The sequence below is a fragment of the Poromitra crassiceps genome (genome assembly GCF_964638095.1).
Source record: "Poromitra crassiceps genome assembly, chromosome: 12".
NCBI classification, from domain to species: domain Eukaryota; kingdom Metazoa; phylum Chordata; class Actinopteri; order Beryciformes; family Melamphaidae; genus Poromitra; species Poromitra crassiceps.
Window position 1 is genome coordinate 9,282,319 of NC_139632.1, and position 15,989 is coordinate 9,298,307.

Here is a 15,989-nt window from a genome sequence, read left to right on the forward strand (position 1 = left end):
ATACAGCGCAAAACAGGAACAATTATGAATCTGTTGAGCAATATTTAATAACAAGCTCTGTTAATTTCATAATTTGCTCCGCCGTTAGCAGTCCTGCTCCCCCCTTTGGCAACTGGCAAATTTGTAATTAAAACAGAACAGACTCTATGGTGCATTTTGTAGAGATGGCATACCGCTCACACAGCCGATACGAAGGACTGTGGGAGTTGGAAACTCACAGCTGAGGTGAGACGATTAATTGTGATAAGGTCAAATACAATAACAGATCATTTCATTTACTGCTAATTATGAAAATAGATACTGCTTAGTTATGAACAGATGTGATTGGTGGCACACAGGTAGGTGCCTCCGCCTCTGAACTGACCTAACAGCCCTCTTGGGTCTCCACAGGTGTGTGTGTGGGTGGGGGGGGGGGATCTTACCTGGAGGCATGGATGGTGTGACTGATGGTGACAACGTAGCCAGCTCCGCCCACGTCCAGGTATGGCCCAGTGAAGGTGATGAGGCCGGGGTTAGCCACGGCATGCTGGTACCTACATCACACGCAGTCAGAGGGGCAAAGGTCACTTCAGAAGGTCAATACTGTTTGCAGGTCAAGCATGGCTGTCAGGCACATGTAAGTCGAAAAAAAAGTGGAGACACACAAAGAAATGTGGGGAATATGAAGATTTGATAGTTACGCTATCACAATAAAACCCTCATAGCGCTCTACAAAAGACACACCGTGTCAGAATGGCAGGACTAGAAGAACGGGGCATGACGAGAAACAGAGGAATAAAATGTGGGCATGACTTTAGAAACATTAGGGGGGAAATTGTGGCTTATGGTCAAAGTGAATCATTTAATTTGAGAGCAAACGATGAAGAAAAATAAATGTGGCAAGGCATTTCTACAGAAATATTCCATTGGCAAAGTAACAGTTCTTTACAATTCACTTTCAATTTAGTAAGAGACGAAATGAAAAATAAAATACAGGACTAAGCTCCAGCACTCCATAAGCGCTGGGAACTATCTTAAAGTACTGTACAAAGACAAACCTGCACATAGACTGGCACACATGCATGCACGCACACACACACACACACACACACACACACACACACACACACACACACTCGCCCTCGCCCTCACCCGCGCGCGCACACACACACACACACACACACACACTCGCCCTCACCCGCGCGCGCACACACGCACACACACGCACGCACACACACACACACACACACACACACACACACACCCCTTCCTTCACACCCTCCAAAGTAAACCGCACCATTGTCTGCGGGTCGGGTCGAAGGCTTTGTCCATCAGCGAGCCCGGGTAAATCCGGAGCACCCCATTGGGCGTTGCTATGTAACGGCGCACAATGTAGCAGTTGAGGCTACTCATTTCCATTAGTGTCATCCACTCATCCGTGACGTGACTGGTCGCCATAACCTCGTTCCTGACAGAGGACTGCAGAGGGGACGGGACGGAGAGGGACGGAGAGGGGGACAGAGAGGGGGACGGAGGGGGACACCAAGGGAGGGAGAGAGGGATTGTTGAAGGAGTAGATACAAAAAAAAGAAGGAAACAAATGGGGATTAATTTAGGGTGTGTTATAGTAAAATTATTGATTGATTGCTTATGATGTATGGATTTTCTATTACAGGTGACACTCAAAAGTCCCATAAATACTTTGGAACGTTTCTACACTTCAGGAGAGCAATTCAGGGCAAATGGAAGCAAAATAGAAATAAGGAGAGACTCTTGTTCAAACAGGCACAGTGTTGCATCTACTCCCGTAGCTCCCCTGATGGACACTTAAAGCTCATTATATCATTGATACATCCTATCAAGGCAAAAACAAGAAACCCCTATTTAGGCATGAATGGTATGTCCCAAAAAGTCCTGAAAGAAAAAAAAAACACCCTGAAAAATCACATCCCTGTGCCACTTTCATAGACACTTAGAAGTTGGAAAGGGGTGATGAGGTCACGGGAGGGGGCCTTAAGACTAGCCTGGGAATCAGAGCTGGAATTGGGGCTTAAAGGGACAGCTCACCCTAAAATCCAAAATACATATTTTCCCTCTCACCTGTACTGCTATTTATCCATCTATGTCGTTTTGTGTTACCGTAAATTCCGGACTATAAGACGCACCGGTGTATAAGCCGCGGGACCAAAATTGACTATTTTTTTCTTCTATAAGCCGCACCGGACTATAAGCCGCGGGTGTTTTGATGTTTAATTACCATATGAAAGGGTTCGTGCACAGAGAGGAATGTCGGGAAAGAGATCGCTGTTTGGGGAAGCTCCCATTTATTAACATTTCAACAAAACAAAACAAAAGTCAGGTCACTAATCCCCAGACAAAATCACACAACAATAGGCTACCGTATATGTGCAGCAAACCTGTAACCAGAGAAGTCAAGTCACTAATCCTCGTCTTCCTCTTCTTCCTGCGTACTGAAACCACCAAAGTCCTCATCTTCAGTGTCGGAAACGAACAGGTTCAGGGTGGCTTCGTCAACCACTCTCCTCTCTCCTTCAGGTGCCATGGCACGAGTCCGATACCTCACGAGTCCGACACCTCACGAGTCCGAAAAAAGAGGCTAACTTCCCCCAGACCCTAACCCAAAACCTAACCTCTCCCACCCCCACGCCTAAACCTAACATCCCCCAGACCCTAACCCAAAACCTAACCTCTCCCACCCCCACGCCTAAACCTAACCTCCCCCAGACCCTAACCCAAAACCATGAGGTGTCGGACTCGTGAGGTATCGGACTCGTGAGGTATCGGACTAGGGGGCAGTCCCCGTGGCGTCATCCTCTTCATCCCGCAGCAGTCCAGCGTTTTGGAACCCGTTGGTAATTGTGGATGTTTTCACACTCCTATAATATTCCGTGATCTTCCTTTGTGTGAATTCGCCGAAGTTTGTGATTTTCTCCTGATAGTCGGGAGGGAGTTGTTCAGTAGTTCTCCCCCGGACGGACAGTCCCTTTTGCCCAGGTTATGCGCGGCTGCTCTGTTTGATCGGCGGCTGCTCTCTTTTAATGCGAGATTGACTGCTTTCAACTTGAAAGCTGCCTCGTGTGAATTTCTGCGTACCTTCCCCATGGTAAGTGAGAGTGTTGCTTCTACTGCTCGTCTTGTTGTGAATATTCCTTGATCTTCCTTTGTGTGAATTCGCCGAAGTTTGTGATTTTCTCCTGGTAGTCGGGGGAGGGAGTTGTTGCCCGAGTGGCCGTTTGCTTACCGTAATTACCATATGTAAGTGGTCACGCACAGAGGGGATTGTCGGGAAGAGATGGCTGTTTGAGGAAGCTCCCATTTACCGTATTACAACATTTCAACAAAACAACATAACACAACACCACCGTTGTTTATTTTTACAGTGCACACAGTGTCCGCGGTGTGGTGAAAAGAGGGCAAGAGAGGAAATTAAAACAGAAGTGGATTTATAGTTAGAAAGAGTGCTAAAAAAGAGAGATTTTTTTTTTTTTTTTTTTTTTTTCCTGAAAAAATCCATAGATAAGACGCACCGTTATATAAGCCGCAGGGGCCAAAAAACGGGAAAAAAGCCGCGGCTTATAGTCCGGAATTTACGGTAGTTGCCTGAGTTTTGGAGATATCGTCCGCAGAGTTTCTGCCTTCTCTCCAATACAATGGAACTGGATGGCACTCGGCTTGTGGTGCTTAAAGTGCCAAAGAAATACATTTGGAAAAACTCGACAGTATCGTCTTTTTCCAGAAATCATGACCCGGTTTACAAATGTATTTCTTTGGCACTTTGAGCACCACAAGCCGAGTGCCATCCAGTTCCATTGTATTGGAGAGAAGGCAGACACTCTGCGGCCGATATCTCCAAAACTCAGGCAACTAACACAAAACGATATAGATGGATAAATAGCACTACAGGTGAGAGGGGATATATGTATTTTGGACTTTAGGGTGAGCTGTCCCTTTAAGGTTCAAATTTTACCCCCCTACCCCCCCTGACCACAAACAGACATGGAGAGAGAGGGAGAGACAGGGGGACAGGAATGCACACAGACTGCCAAAACCACATGGGGCTTTCTCCCCTTCTTAAAGAGGCAGAACTTCATTTGGGTGGGAAATATGTGGATATTAGCGTAATATATGCAGTCCCAAAGAGTGGTGATGTCATTGCTTTACCCAAGACAAGAGAAAAAGTACGCAACACCAGTTCTAACTGGATATGAAAAGGACCCAAGGAACTGTCCTGTACTAACTCTGTGTGGGTGGGTGTGTGTGTGTGTGTGTGTGTGTGTGTGTGTGTGTGTGTATCTTAAGAGAATGTGTATTTGCATGCATGCCTGCGCAGTTCGCACCATATGTGTAAGCGGACGCCGGGGGTCTGGCTGCGAGCCACACGTTTGTCAGGTAGACAATGTGCAGTGTGTGTTTGAGTGTGTGTACCTTCAGACTGGGGTTACCTATAGTGTGTGTGTGTGTGTGTGTGTGTGTTGCGTGCATGTGTGTTTGCGTGCGTGTGCGTGCGTGTGTGTGTCGCCGTGCGTGTGTGTGTGTGTGTGTGTGTGTGTGTGTGTGTGTGTGTGTGTGTGTCGCCGTGCGTGTGCACGTGTGGTTTGCGTACCTTGAGGCCTGGGTTGGCTATGAGCCTGGTGTTATCGCTCAGGTAGGCCGTGTAGTGCTCCACCATACGCTTAGTTTCTGGCTGACTGAGGTGCTCGTAGGGAGAGGAGAAACTACCAGCTGCCAGCATCACTGTGGGAGACTCTGAGGAGCAAACACCAGGGGAACGAGAGCCAGTGAGATGTGAATGTGCCAATACTGATGAGAAAACTGATCACAATTTACAGCTGCCTTCAGATAAGAGAGGAATGTCGTCTGCCAACAGTGGTGTGGAATTTTGACCAATAAGTTAGTCAAAATTAGCCTGGTAAACCATTCTGATCACATGACCTTAGCCTGGTAAAACCATCCTGATCACATGACCTTAGCCTGGTAAACCATACTGATCACATGACCTTAGCCTGGTAAACCATACTGATCACATGACCTTAGCCTGGTAAACCATACTGATCACATGACCTTAGGCTGGTAAACCATACTGATCACATGACCTTAGCCTGGTAAACCATCCTGATCACATGACCTTAGCCTGGTAAACCACACTAATCACATGACCTTAGCCTGGTAAACCACACTAATCACATGACCTTAGCCTGGTAAACCATACTGATCACATGACCTTAGCCTGGTAAACCATACTGATCACATGACCTTAGCCTGGTAAACCATACTGATCACATGACCTTAGCCTGGTAAACCATACTGATCACATGACCTTAGCCTGGTAAACCACACTGATCACATGACCTTAGCCTGGTAAACCATACTGATCACATGACCTTAGCCTGGTAAAACCATCCTGATCACATGACCTTAGGCTGGTAAACCATACTGATCACATGACCTTAGCCTGGTAAACCATACTGATCACATGACCTTAGCCTGGTAAAACCATACTGATCACATGACCTTAGCCTGGTAAAACCATACTGATCACATGACCTTAGGCTGGTAAACCACACTGATCACATGACCTTAGCCTGGTAAACCATACTGATCACATGACCTTAGCCTGGTAAACCACACTGATCACATGACCTTAGCCTGGTAAACCATACTGATCACATGACCTTAGGCTGGTAAAACCATCCTGATCACATGACCTTAGGCTGGTAAACCATACTGATCACATGACCTTAGCCTGGTAAACCATACTGATCACATGACCTTAGCCTGGTAAAACCATACTGATCACATGACCTTAGGCTGGTAAACCATACTGATCACATGACCTTAGGCTGGTAAACCATACTGATCACATGACCTTAGGCTGGTAAACCATCCTGATCACATGACCTTAGGCTGGTAAACCATACTGATCACATGACCTTAGGCTGGTAAACCATCCTGATCACATGACCTTAGCCTGGTAAAACCATACTGATCACATGACCTTAGCCTGGTAAAACCATCCTGATCACATGACCTTAGGCTGGTAAACCATACTGATCACATGACCTTAGCCTGGTAAACCATACTGATCACATGACCTTAGGCTGGTAAACCATCCTGATCACATGACCTTAGGCTGGTAAACCATCCTGATCACATGACCTTAGCCTGGTAAACCATACTGATCACATGACCTTAGCCTGGTAAACCATACTGATCACATGACCTTAGGCTGGTAAACCATCCTGATCACATGACCTTAGCCTGGTAAACCATACTGATCACATGACCTTAGGCTGGTAAACCATCCTGATCACATGACCTTATCCTGGTAAACCATTCTGATCACATGACCTTAGGCTGGTAAACCATCCTGATCACATGACCTTAGCCTGGTAAACCATCCTGATCACATGACCTTAGCCTGGTAAACCATCCTGATCACATGACCTTAGGCTGGTAAACCATACTGATCACATGACCTTAGCCTGGTAAACCATACTGATCACATGACCTTAGCCTGGTAAACCATCCTGATCACATGACCTTAGCCTGGTAAACCATCCTGATCACATGACCTTAGCCTGGTAAACCATCCTGATCACATGACCTTAGGCTGGTAAACCATACTGATCACATGACCTTAGCCTGGTAAACCATACTGATCACATGACCTTAGCCTGGTAAACCATCCTGATCACATGACCTTAGCCTGGTAAACCATACTGATCACATGACCTTAGCCTGGTAAACCATACTGATCACGTGACCTCACATTCTGTTTCGTTCTGTGCATCAGTCTGGCCTCTAAGCCGCCCACAGCAATTTCAGTGGGTGGGAGTACGTGCCTTGACAGACAACTCCTTCAGCCAATCAGCGCCACCAAATCCAATCTAAATCCACTCGGAAGAATGGTGAAAACGTATTATCCGCAGAGAAACTCCGCTGGTGCATACTTTTGTTCTTGTTTAATTGTTGTTATTGAGTCTATTTCTGCAATAACTGCATTTATGGCTGTTTACCCTACTAATGTTAACATTACCGCCCATTGCTTCGGGAGCCGCCATTACCGTTTTGCCAGCGGATCGGCCGGTTGCATTGTCAACTACGAGGCAGGTCGCTGATTGGTCCGTGCACTTTGTCATTTCGGGAAATCGCTGGGGGCGGGCTGGAGGCCAGACTGATCCGCAGAACCAAACTGAACAAAATGTGAGGTCATGTGATCAGGATGGTTTACCAGGCAAAGGTCATGTGATCAGAATGGTTTACTAGGCTAAGTCCAAGCAAAACAAGACTAACAGTCAGAAATAAGAGCGTTCTGTTCTTACCGACGGTGGCCAGCTGTTTGAAGTGCAGGCAGGAGCTGGGCTGGCCCAGCAGGTCTAAGCGGTGGTAGAGCAGCTTGGAGCTGGGAGCCGTGTTCAGGTTCTTCAGATGCTTCACGGGGATCTCCGGCTGCACGTACACAATGCACAGGATGAAGGACGTGTCCTGCACCTAGAGGAGCAGACAGGGGAGGAGGGTTACGCTCAGGTTACGCTGTAGAGACAGACAGCAGGGGGCGCTCCGGTTCCGCTGTAGAGACAGACAGCAGGGGGCGCTCGGGTTCCGCTGTAGAGACAGACAGCAGGGGGCGCTCGGGTCCCGCTGTAGAGACAGACAGCAGGGGGCGCTCAGGTTACGCTGTAGAGACAGACAGCAGGGGGCGCTCAGGTTCCGCTTTAGAGACAGACAGCAGGGGGCGCTCAGGTTACGCTTTAGAGACAGACTGATACAGTGTTGTACATACAGTGTTGTGAGGGGGCCTAGAAAGAGGGAAAGGATAAGTGAGAGTTTCACAGAAATAAGGATTTCAGAACAGGGTTGAGTTCCTTTTTTTCAGAATATTGATTTGGGAAAACCGCTGTGACCCCCAACTTAATGCATTGATGTCTATAATAGTAAATGTTATGAGCGCAAGCAAAAACATTTCACAATGCTGCAGAGTTGTGCTCTCGTCAACAGCGACCGCATAGAAGCACTGACCATGGAGCCGGTACAGCGAAAATGTCCCACTAACGATGCTTTCGTCCCCCAGGAAGTTCCTCTGATTTATATCACTGATTACTTTTGGTGAGCAGAGAGAGCCGCTGAATAAAATATTGGGTGTTGATGTAGTTCATAGACTCGACTCCCACATTCTTTGTAGGAACTCTGGGGCCACAGAGACGGTGACATTACACACACTCCCCTGCTGTCTCTGCCCTCTTTTCCAGTGTTTAGTGTCAGCCGTCACAGCCCGTGTTTTATGGGCCCCAGGAGTGCTCCCCTGCTCTGAGACATGGCTGCAGCCTGCTGCTCTCTCTCCCCTGCTCTGAGACATGGCTGCAGCCTGCTGCTCTCTCTCACCCAAATCTAACTCTTTGGGCGAGCTTGCTCCCAAATGCTATAATATAGGCTCAGGACGCGCGCGCTATTCCCATAACTCATAACTCAAGATCTCCAAAATTGGAGAAAATCAACACAAAATGCTAATTTTAACATCAACACACATTTCTTTACTTTTGCTGAGGAGCAAAAATTTGACAAAATGAGATTTTCATAAATAGGTCTTATTGACATTATTAAAAGGGACAGAACGGCGTGAGAAAGGCAAGAAACTCTTCCTGACTTTGATGCTTTCTAGGTCAGCTCACCATTTTCGGACTCTGGAAAATCCACATTTTGTTTTTAGAAAGAAGCAGCCACCAAAGGCATGGCAAAGGTGACGTGTTTGAACTCTAGCGCCACTGTTAAATAACAAAATGTCAAAAGCTTTAAAAAAAAAAAAATGCCAAAAATGAAATGCCTAAATTAAGTGTGATATTTAGAATCCTGACAAAAAAATCGAAATGTCAAAAAGCAAAAAGCCTAAATATGGCGTGATGTTATTGCTGTCCTGCTGCCATTTCTTCCAAAAACATGACACTTCTGCGCCTGGGAGGAAAAGCAGATTCTGGGGATAGACAGTTAGACAGCTCAGCTGTATGACAGAGAAGGAGAGAGAAGAGAGGAGAAGAGTGTAGATAGCTGTATGACAGAGAAGGAGAGAGAAGAGAGGAGAAGAGTGTAGATAGCTGTATGACAGAGAAGAAGAGTGTAGATAGCTGTATGACAGAGAAGGAGAGAGAAGATAGCTGTATGACAGAGAAGGAGAGAAGAAGAGTGTAGATAGCTGTATGACAGAGAAGGAGAGTGTAGATAGCTATGACAGAGAAGGAGAGAAGAACAGTGTAGATAGATGTATGACAGAGAAAGAGAGAGAAGAAGAGTGTAGATAGCTGTATGAGAGAGAAGAAGAGTGTAGATAGCTGTATGACAGAGAAGAGAGAAGAAGAATGTAGATAGCTGTATGAGAGAGAAGGAGAGAAGAAGAGTGTAGATAGATGTATGACAGAGAAGGAGAGCGAAGAGAGAAGAAGAGTGTAGATAGATGTATGACAGAGAAGAAGAGTGTAGATAGCTGTATGACAGAGAAGGAGAGAAGAAGAGTGTAGATAGATGTATGACAGAGAAGGAGAGAGAAGAGAGAAGAAGAGTGTAGATAGCTGTATGACAGAGAAGAAGAGTGTAGATAGCTGTATAGAGAAGGAGAGAAGAAGAGTGTAGATAGATGTATGACAGAGAAGGAGAGAGAAGAAGAGTGTAGATAGCTGTATGACAGAGAAGAGGAGTGTAGATAGATGTATGACAGAGAAGAAGAGTGTAGATAGATGTATGACAGAGAAGGAGAGAAGAAGAGCGTAGATAGATGTATGACAGAGAAGAAGAGAGAAGAAGAGTGTAGATAGCTGTATGACAGAGAAGAAGAGTGTAGATAGCTGTATGACAGAGAAGAGAGAAGAAGAGTGTAGACAGCTGTATGACAGAGGAGAGAGAAGAAGAGTGTAGATAGCTGTATGACAGAGGAGAGAGAAGAAGAGTGTAGATAGCTGTATGACAGAGGAGAGAGGAGAAGAGTGTAGATAGCTGTATGACAGAGAAGAAGAGTGTAGATAGCTGTATGACAGAGAAGAAGAGTGTAGATAGCTGTATGACAGAGAAGAAGAGTGTAGATAGCTGTATGACAGAGAAGAAGAGTGTAGATAGCTGTATGACAGAGAAGAAGAGTGTAGATAGCTGTATGACAGAGAAGAAGAGTGTAGATAGCTGTATGACAGAGGAGAGAGAAGAGAGAAGAAGAGTGTAGATGGGCATGGTCCAGGCCATGCTTGTTGTGCTTCTACAATCTTTCTGCTCCCATCTGCTCCAGTCTATTAGCATCCATGTGACAAATGATGTAGGAGCAATTCCCAGTTTCTCATTTCCTCCTTCGCCTGTTTTGATAGCAGACCTAACTAAGCATTCACTGTCTGGCACCAACATCTTCTATCCTACTGCATCATTCACTGACATCACCAACATCTTCTATCCTACTGCATTATTCACTGACATCACCAACATCTTCTATCCTACTGCATTATTCACTGCACCAACATCTTCTATGCTACTGCATTATTCACTGCACCAACATCTTCTATCCTACTGCATCATTCACTGAACCAACATCTTCTATCCTACTGCATTATTCACTGCACCAACATCTTCTATCCTACTGCATTATTCACTGCACCAACATCTTCTATCCTACTGCATTATTCACTGCACCAACATCTTCTATGCTACTGCATTATTCACTGCACCAACATCTTCTATCCTACTGCATCATTCACTGAACCAACATCTTCTATCCTACTGCATTATTCACTGCACCAACATCTTCTATCCTACTGCATTATTCACTGCACCAACATCTTCTATCCTACTGCATCATTCACTGCACCAACATCTTCTATCCTACTGCATCATTCATTGCAACAACATCTTCTATCCTACTGCATTATTCACTGCACCAACATCTTCTATCCTACTGCATTATTCACTGCACCAACATCTTCTATCCTACTGCATCATTCATTGCAACAACATCTTCTATCCTACTGCATTATTCACTGCACCAACATCTTCTATCCTACTGCATTATTCACTGCACCAACATCTTCTATCCTACTGCATTATTCACTGCACCAACATCTTCTATCCTACTGCATTATTCACTGCACCAACATCTTCTATCCTACTGCATTATTCACTGCACCAACATCTTCTATCCTACTGCATCATTCACTGCACCAACATCTTCTATCCTACTGCATCAACATCTTCTATCCTACTGCATTATTCACTGCACCAACATCTTCTATCCTACTGCATCATTCATTGCAACAACATCTTCTATCCTACTGCATCATTCACTGCACCAACATCTTCTATCCTACTGCATTATTCACTGCACCAACATCTTCTATCCTACTGCATTATTCACTGCATCAACATCTTCTATCCTACTGCATTATTCACTGCACCAACATCTTCTATCCTACTGCATTATTCACTGCACCAACATCTTCTATCCTACTGCATTATTCACTGCACCAACATCTTCTATCCTACTGCATCATTCATTGCAACAACATCTTCTATCCTACTGCATTATTCACTGCACCAACATCTTCTATCCTACTGCATCATTCATTGCAACAACATCTTCTATCCTACTGCATTATTCACTGCACCAACATCTTCTATCCTACTGCATTATTCACTGCACCAACATCTTCTATCCTACTGCATCATTCACTGCACCAACATCTTCTATCCTACTGCATTATTCACTGCACCAACATCTTCTATCCTACTGCATTATTCACTGCACCAACATCTTCTATCCTACTGCATTATTCACTGCAACAACATCTTCTATCCTACTGCATCATTCACTGCAACAACATCTTCTATCCTACTGCATTATTCACTGCACCAACATCTTCTATCCTACTGCATTATTCACTGCACCAACATCTTCTATCCTACTGCATCATTCACTGCACCAACATCTTCTATCCTACTGCATTATTCACTGCATCAACATCTTCTATCCTACTGCATTATTCACTGCACCAACATCTTCTATCCTACTGCATTATTCACTGCACCAACATCTTCTATCCTACTGCATCATTCATTGCAACAACATCTTCTATCCTACTGCATCATTCACTGCACCAACATCTTCTATCCTACTGCATTATTCACTGCACCAACATCTTCTATCCTACTGCATCATTCACTGCACCAACATCTTCTATCCTACTGCATTATTCACTGTACCAACATCTTCTATCCTACTGCATCATTCACTGAACCAACATCTTCTATCCTACTGCATTATTCACTGCACCAACATCTTCTATGCTACTGCATTATTCACTGCACCAACATCTTCTATCCTACTGCATTATTCACTGCATCAACATCTTCTATCCTACTGCATTATTCACTGCACCAACATCTTCTATCCTACTGCATTATTCACTGCACCAACATCTTCTATCCTACTGCATTATTCACTGCACCAACATCTTCTATCCTACTGCATTATTCACTGCACCAACATCTTCTATCCTACTGCATTATTCACTGTACCAACATCTTCTATCCTACTGCATTATTCACTGCACCAACATCTTCTATCCTACTGCATCATTCATTGCAACAACATCTTCTATCCTACTGCATCATTCACTGCACCAACATCTTCTATCCTACTGCATCATTCACTGCACCAACATCTTCTATGCTACTGCATCATTCACTGCACCAACATCTTCTATGCTACTGCATTATTCACTGCACCAACATCTTCTATCCTACTGCATCATTCACTGCACCAACATCTTCTATCCTACTGCATCATTCACTGCACCAACATCTTCTATCCTACTGCATCATTCACTGTACCAACATCTTCTATGCTACTGCATCATTCACTGCACCAACATCTTCTATCCTACTGCATTATTCACTGCACCAACATCTTCTATCCTACTGCATCATTCATTGCAACAACATCTTCTATCCTACTGCATCATTCACTGCACCAACATCTTCTATCCTACTGCATTATTCACTGCACCAACATCTTCTATCCTACTGCATTATTCACTGCATCAACATCTTCTATCCTACTGCATTATTCACTGCACCAACATCTTCTATCCTACTGCATTATTCACTGCACCAACATCTTCTATCCTACTGCATTATTCACTGCACCAACATCTTCTATCCTACTGCATTATTCACTGCACCAACATCTTCTATCCTACTGCATTATTCACTGTACCAACATCTTCTATCCTACTGCATTATTCACTGCACCAACATCTTCTATCCTACTGCATCATTCATTGCAACAACATCTTCTATCCTACTGCATCATTCACTGCACCAACATCTTCTATCCTACTGCATCATTCACTGCACCAACATCTTCTATGCTACTGCATCATTCACTGCACCAACATCTTCTATGCTACTGCATTATTCACTGCACCAACATCTTCTATCCTACTGCATCATTCACTGCACCAACATCTTCTATCCTACTGCATCATTCACTGCACCAACATCTTCTATCCTACTGCATCATTCACTGTACCAACATCTTCTATGCTACTGCATCATTCACTGCACCAACATCTTCTATCCTACTGCATCATTCACTGTACCAACATCTTCTATCCTACTGCATCATTCACTGCACCAACATCTTCTATCCTACTGCATCATTCACTGCACCAACATCTTCTATCCTACTGCATCATTCACTGCACCAACATCTTCTATCCTACTGCATCATTCACTGTACCAACATCTTCTATGCTACTGCATCATTCACTGCACCAACATCTTCTATCCTACTGCATTATTCACTGCACCAACATCTTCTATCCTACTGCATCATTCATTGCACCAACATCTTCTATCCTACTGCATTATTCACTGCACCAACATCTTCTATCCTACTGCATTATTCATTCTCTTCCTGCATGCACTTATTTATATCTGACTTTTCTCCTTTAGGAAACATTTAAACCACAAACAGATGATTAAACACAACAAATGCAGCAGTTTAACTTGTGTAGCGGGCTAGAAGGTTTCTGACATGCAAACCTGACCAGGTCAAAAGGAAAAGCTGATGTCGGATCTTAAGATACACTATGCTGTGTGTGTGGATCTTAAGATACACTATGCTGTGTGTGGATCTTAAGATACACTATGCTGTGTGTGTGGATCTTAAGATACACTATGATGTGTGTGTGGATCTTAAGATACACTATGCTGTATGTGGATCTTAAGATACAGTATACAGTGTGTTTGCTGCAAATGTGTACAGGTGATAAAGACTTGGGAACTGGTCCTCAAGTACACTGCAACTTTTACCTCTGACCTAACGTACATGTACTGTAGATCGTGCACGCCATAATGCACGCCAGCCTGTGGGCAACGGTCCAGCCCTTTGAAGCAAAGCGGCTATGTGTCATATATTGGCCAGAGTCTCAGCTGTTTACCTACATACCAGTTTCCAGAGCCTCAGCTGTTTACCATATATTACATACCAGTTTCCAGGCGTAGCTGACGTTGTAGGCGTCCTTGCTCGGGTCTCGGAGTCGGTTGCTGTGCCAGGACAGAGAGGAATTGACTGGCACAGCGATGACTTGGCTGCCCAAGGGAAGACTGCAAAAACACACAGCGTTAAAACAACACTAAAACACAAAAATACATATACATATGTACATATACCCGGAGGAAAATACATATGTACATATAAATACATATACATTATGTACATATACCCAGAGGCAATTCTGCTTTTACATGGCATGTGAAAATCAAGCCAACTTTTAGGCTCGTTATTGGAAGGGTTTCTCGTCTCTACCTGCACTTTACTTTCTCGTTTGCATGTTTTTATCCGTTTTGTTTTTATGTGTGCAAAATAAAAACGAAATAAAGTGCATCTTTGTCTCATCTTCATCGTGCACACAACACCCCCTCCACTTCCTCACCTGAGGATGTTCTGCCGGACAGCAGGGAAGCCCGGGATGTTCTCGTAGTGGATGATGTCTGTGTGCAGGGGAGGCTCTGTCATCAGATAGGGCCGAGTCAGTGAGGGGTGCATCAGGGTGTAACCTGGGAAAACAAACGACAACAACAACAACATCATCATCATCAGTTACTGGCTGCCTATACATCTCAAAGCAAAAACTATATTACAAAACCTGGCTTCAGCAGCCTCCAGTGAGCTGTGTGTGTTTAGCTCAATTCTCATTGGCCGCAGCCTACGTGAACGCCAGCTACCGTAATTACTTTAATTGGAGTCATAGCACCCGGTGCAGTAATAAGCCCTAATTTGATGGCATATTTATTACAATAACAAACTTTCCAGAGGAGGAAAAAGAGATTCATTGAAAGGCATAGCAGATGAACAAAACTCCACTCACTTCTCAGCAAAAATAGTCGCAAATTGTAGGTGTAATGGTTTAAAAAATAATAATAATAAAAAAATGCCGTAGATAAGTGGGAGTAAAAAAAAATATGTTATTTTTTAAATGTATTTTAGTACTTTCTTTCTGTCTTAGCTATAGAATGACCCATTCATGCCCTTAATACAAAACATACAACACAATAATAAAAGTTTACGACAATAATCTTGCTACTGTACCATGGCACAAGGATGGTGTCACAAAGGGCAGTGTTACAGTTTTGCAGCAAATACTTCTCAGTAGTAGTATGATGGAAGAGGAAGTAATACTTCTCAGTAGTAGTAGTAGAGGAAGTAGTAATACCACCATCGTACCACCAGGGCAAACTCTTTCCAGCAGCGGCTCCGCTCTCCCAGCCCGCAGGACACAACTGACCTGCTGTACTGAACCAGCGCTTTAAGTCCAGACCACCTCCACTGGCCAAGACAAACCAACGGCGGACACATTGAGTGCTGCAGCCTGTGCTGTGGTGAGGCAGCGAGGCATGGCCCGCAACAGAAGCACGTGCCAAAGAAATGCCAGTGCTACCTGGAACACGTCAATTAAGCCTAA

At 44.4% G+C, this 15,989-nt stretch overlaps 1 protein-coding gene across 1 annotated transcript in view; it reads right to left on the bottom strand.

The window, feature by feature from the left end:
• The window catches only part of cachd1 (cache domain containing 1), a 134,027-nt gene that overhangs the window by 15,193 nt on the left and 102,845 nt on the right, over positions 1–15,989 (bottom strand). Inside the window, 6 exon segments of the mRNA XM_083647765.1 lie at positions 423–533; positions 1,277–1,458; positions 4,604–4,746; positions 7,323–7,491; positions 14,514–14,631; positions 14,961–15,084. Of these exon segments, the coding sequence (XP_083503891.1) occupies positions 423–533; positions 1,277–1,458; positions 4,604–4,746; positions 7,323–7,491; positions 14,514–14,631; positions 14,961–15,084 (847 nt within the window).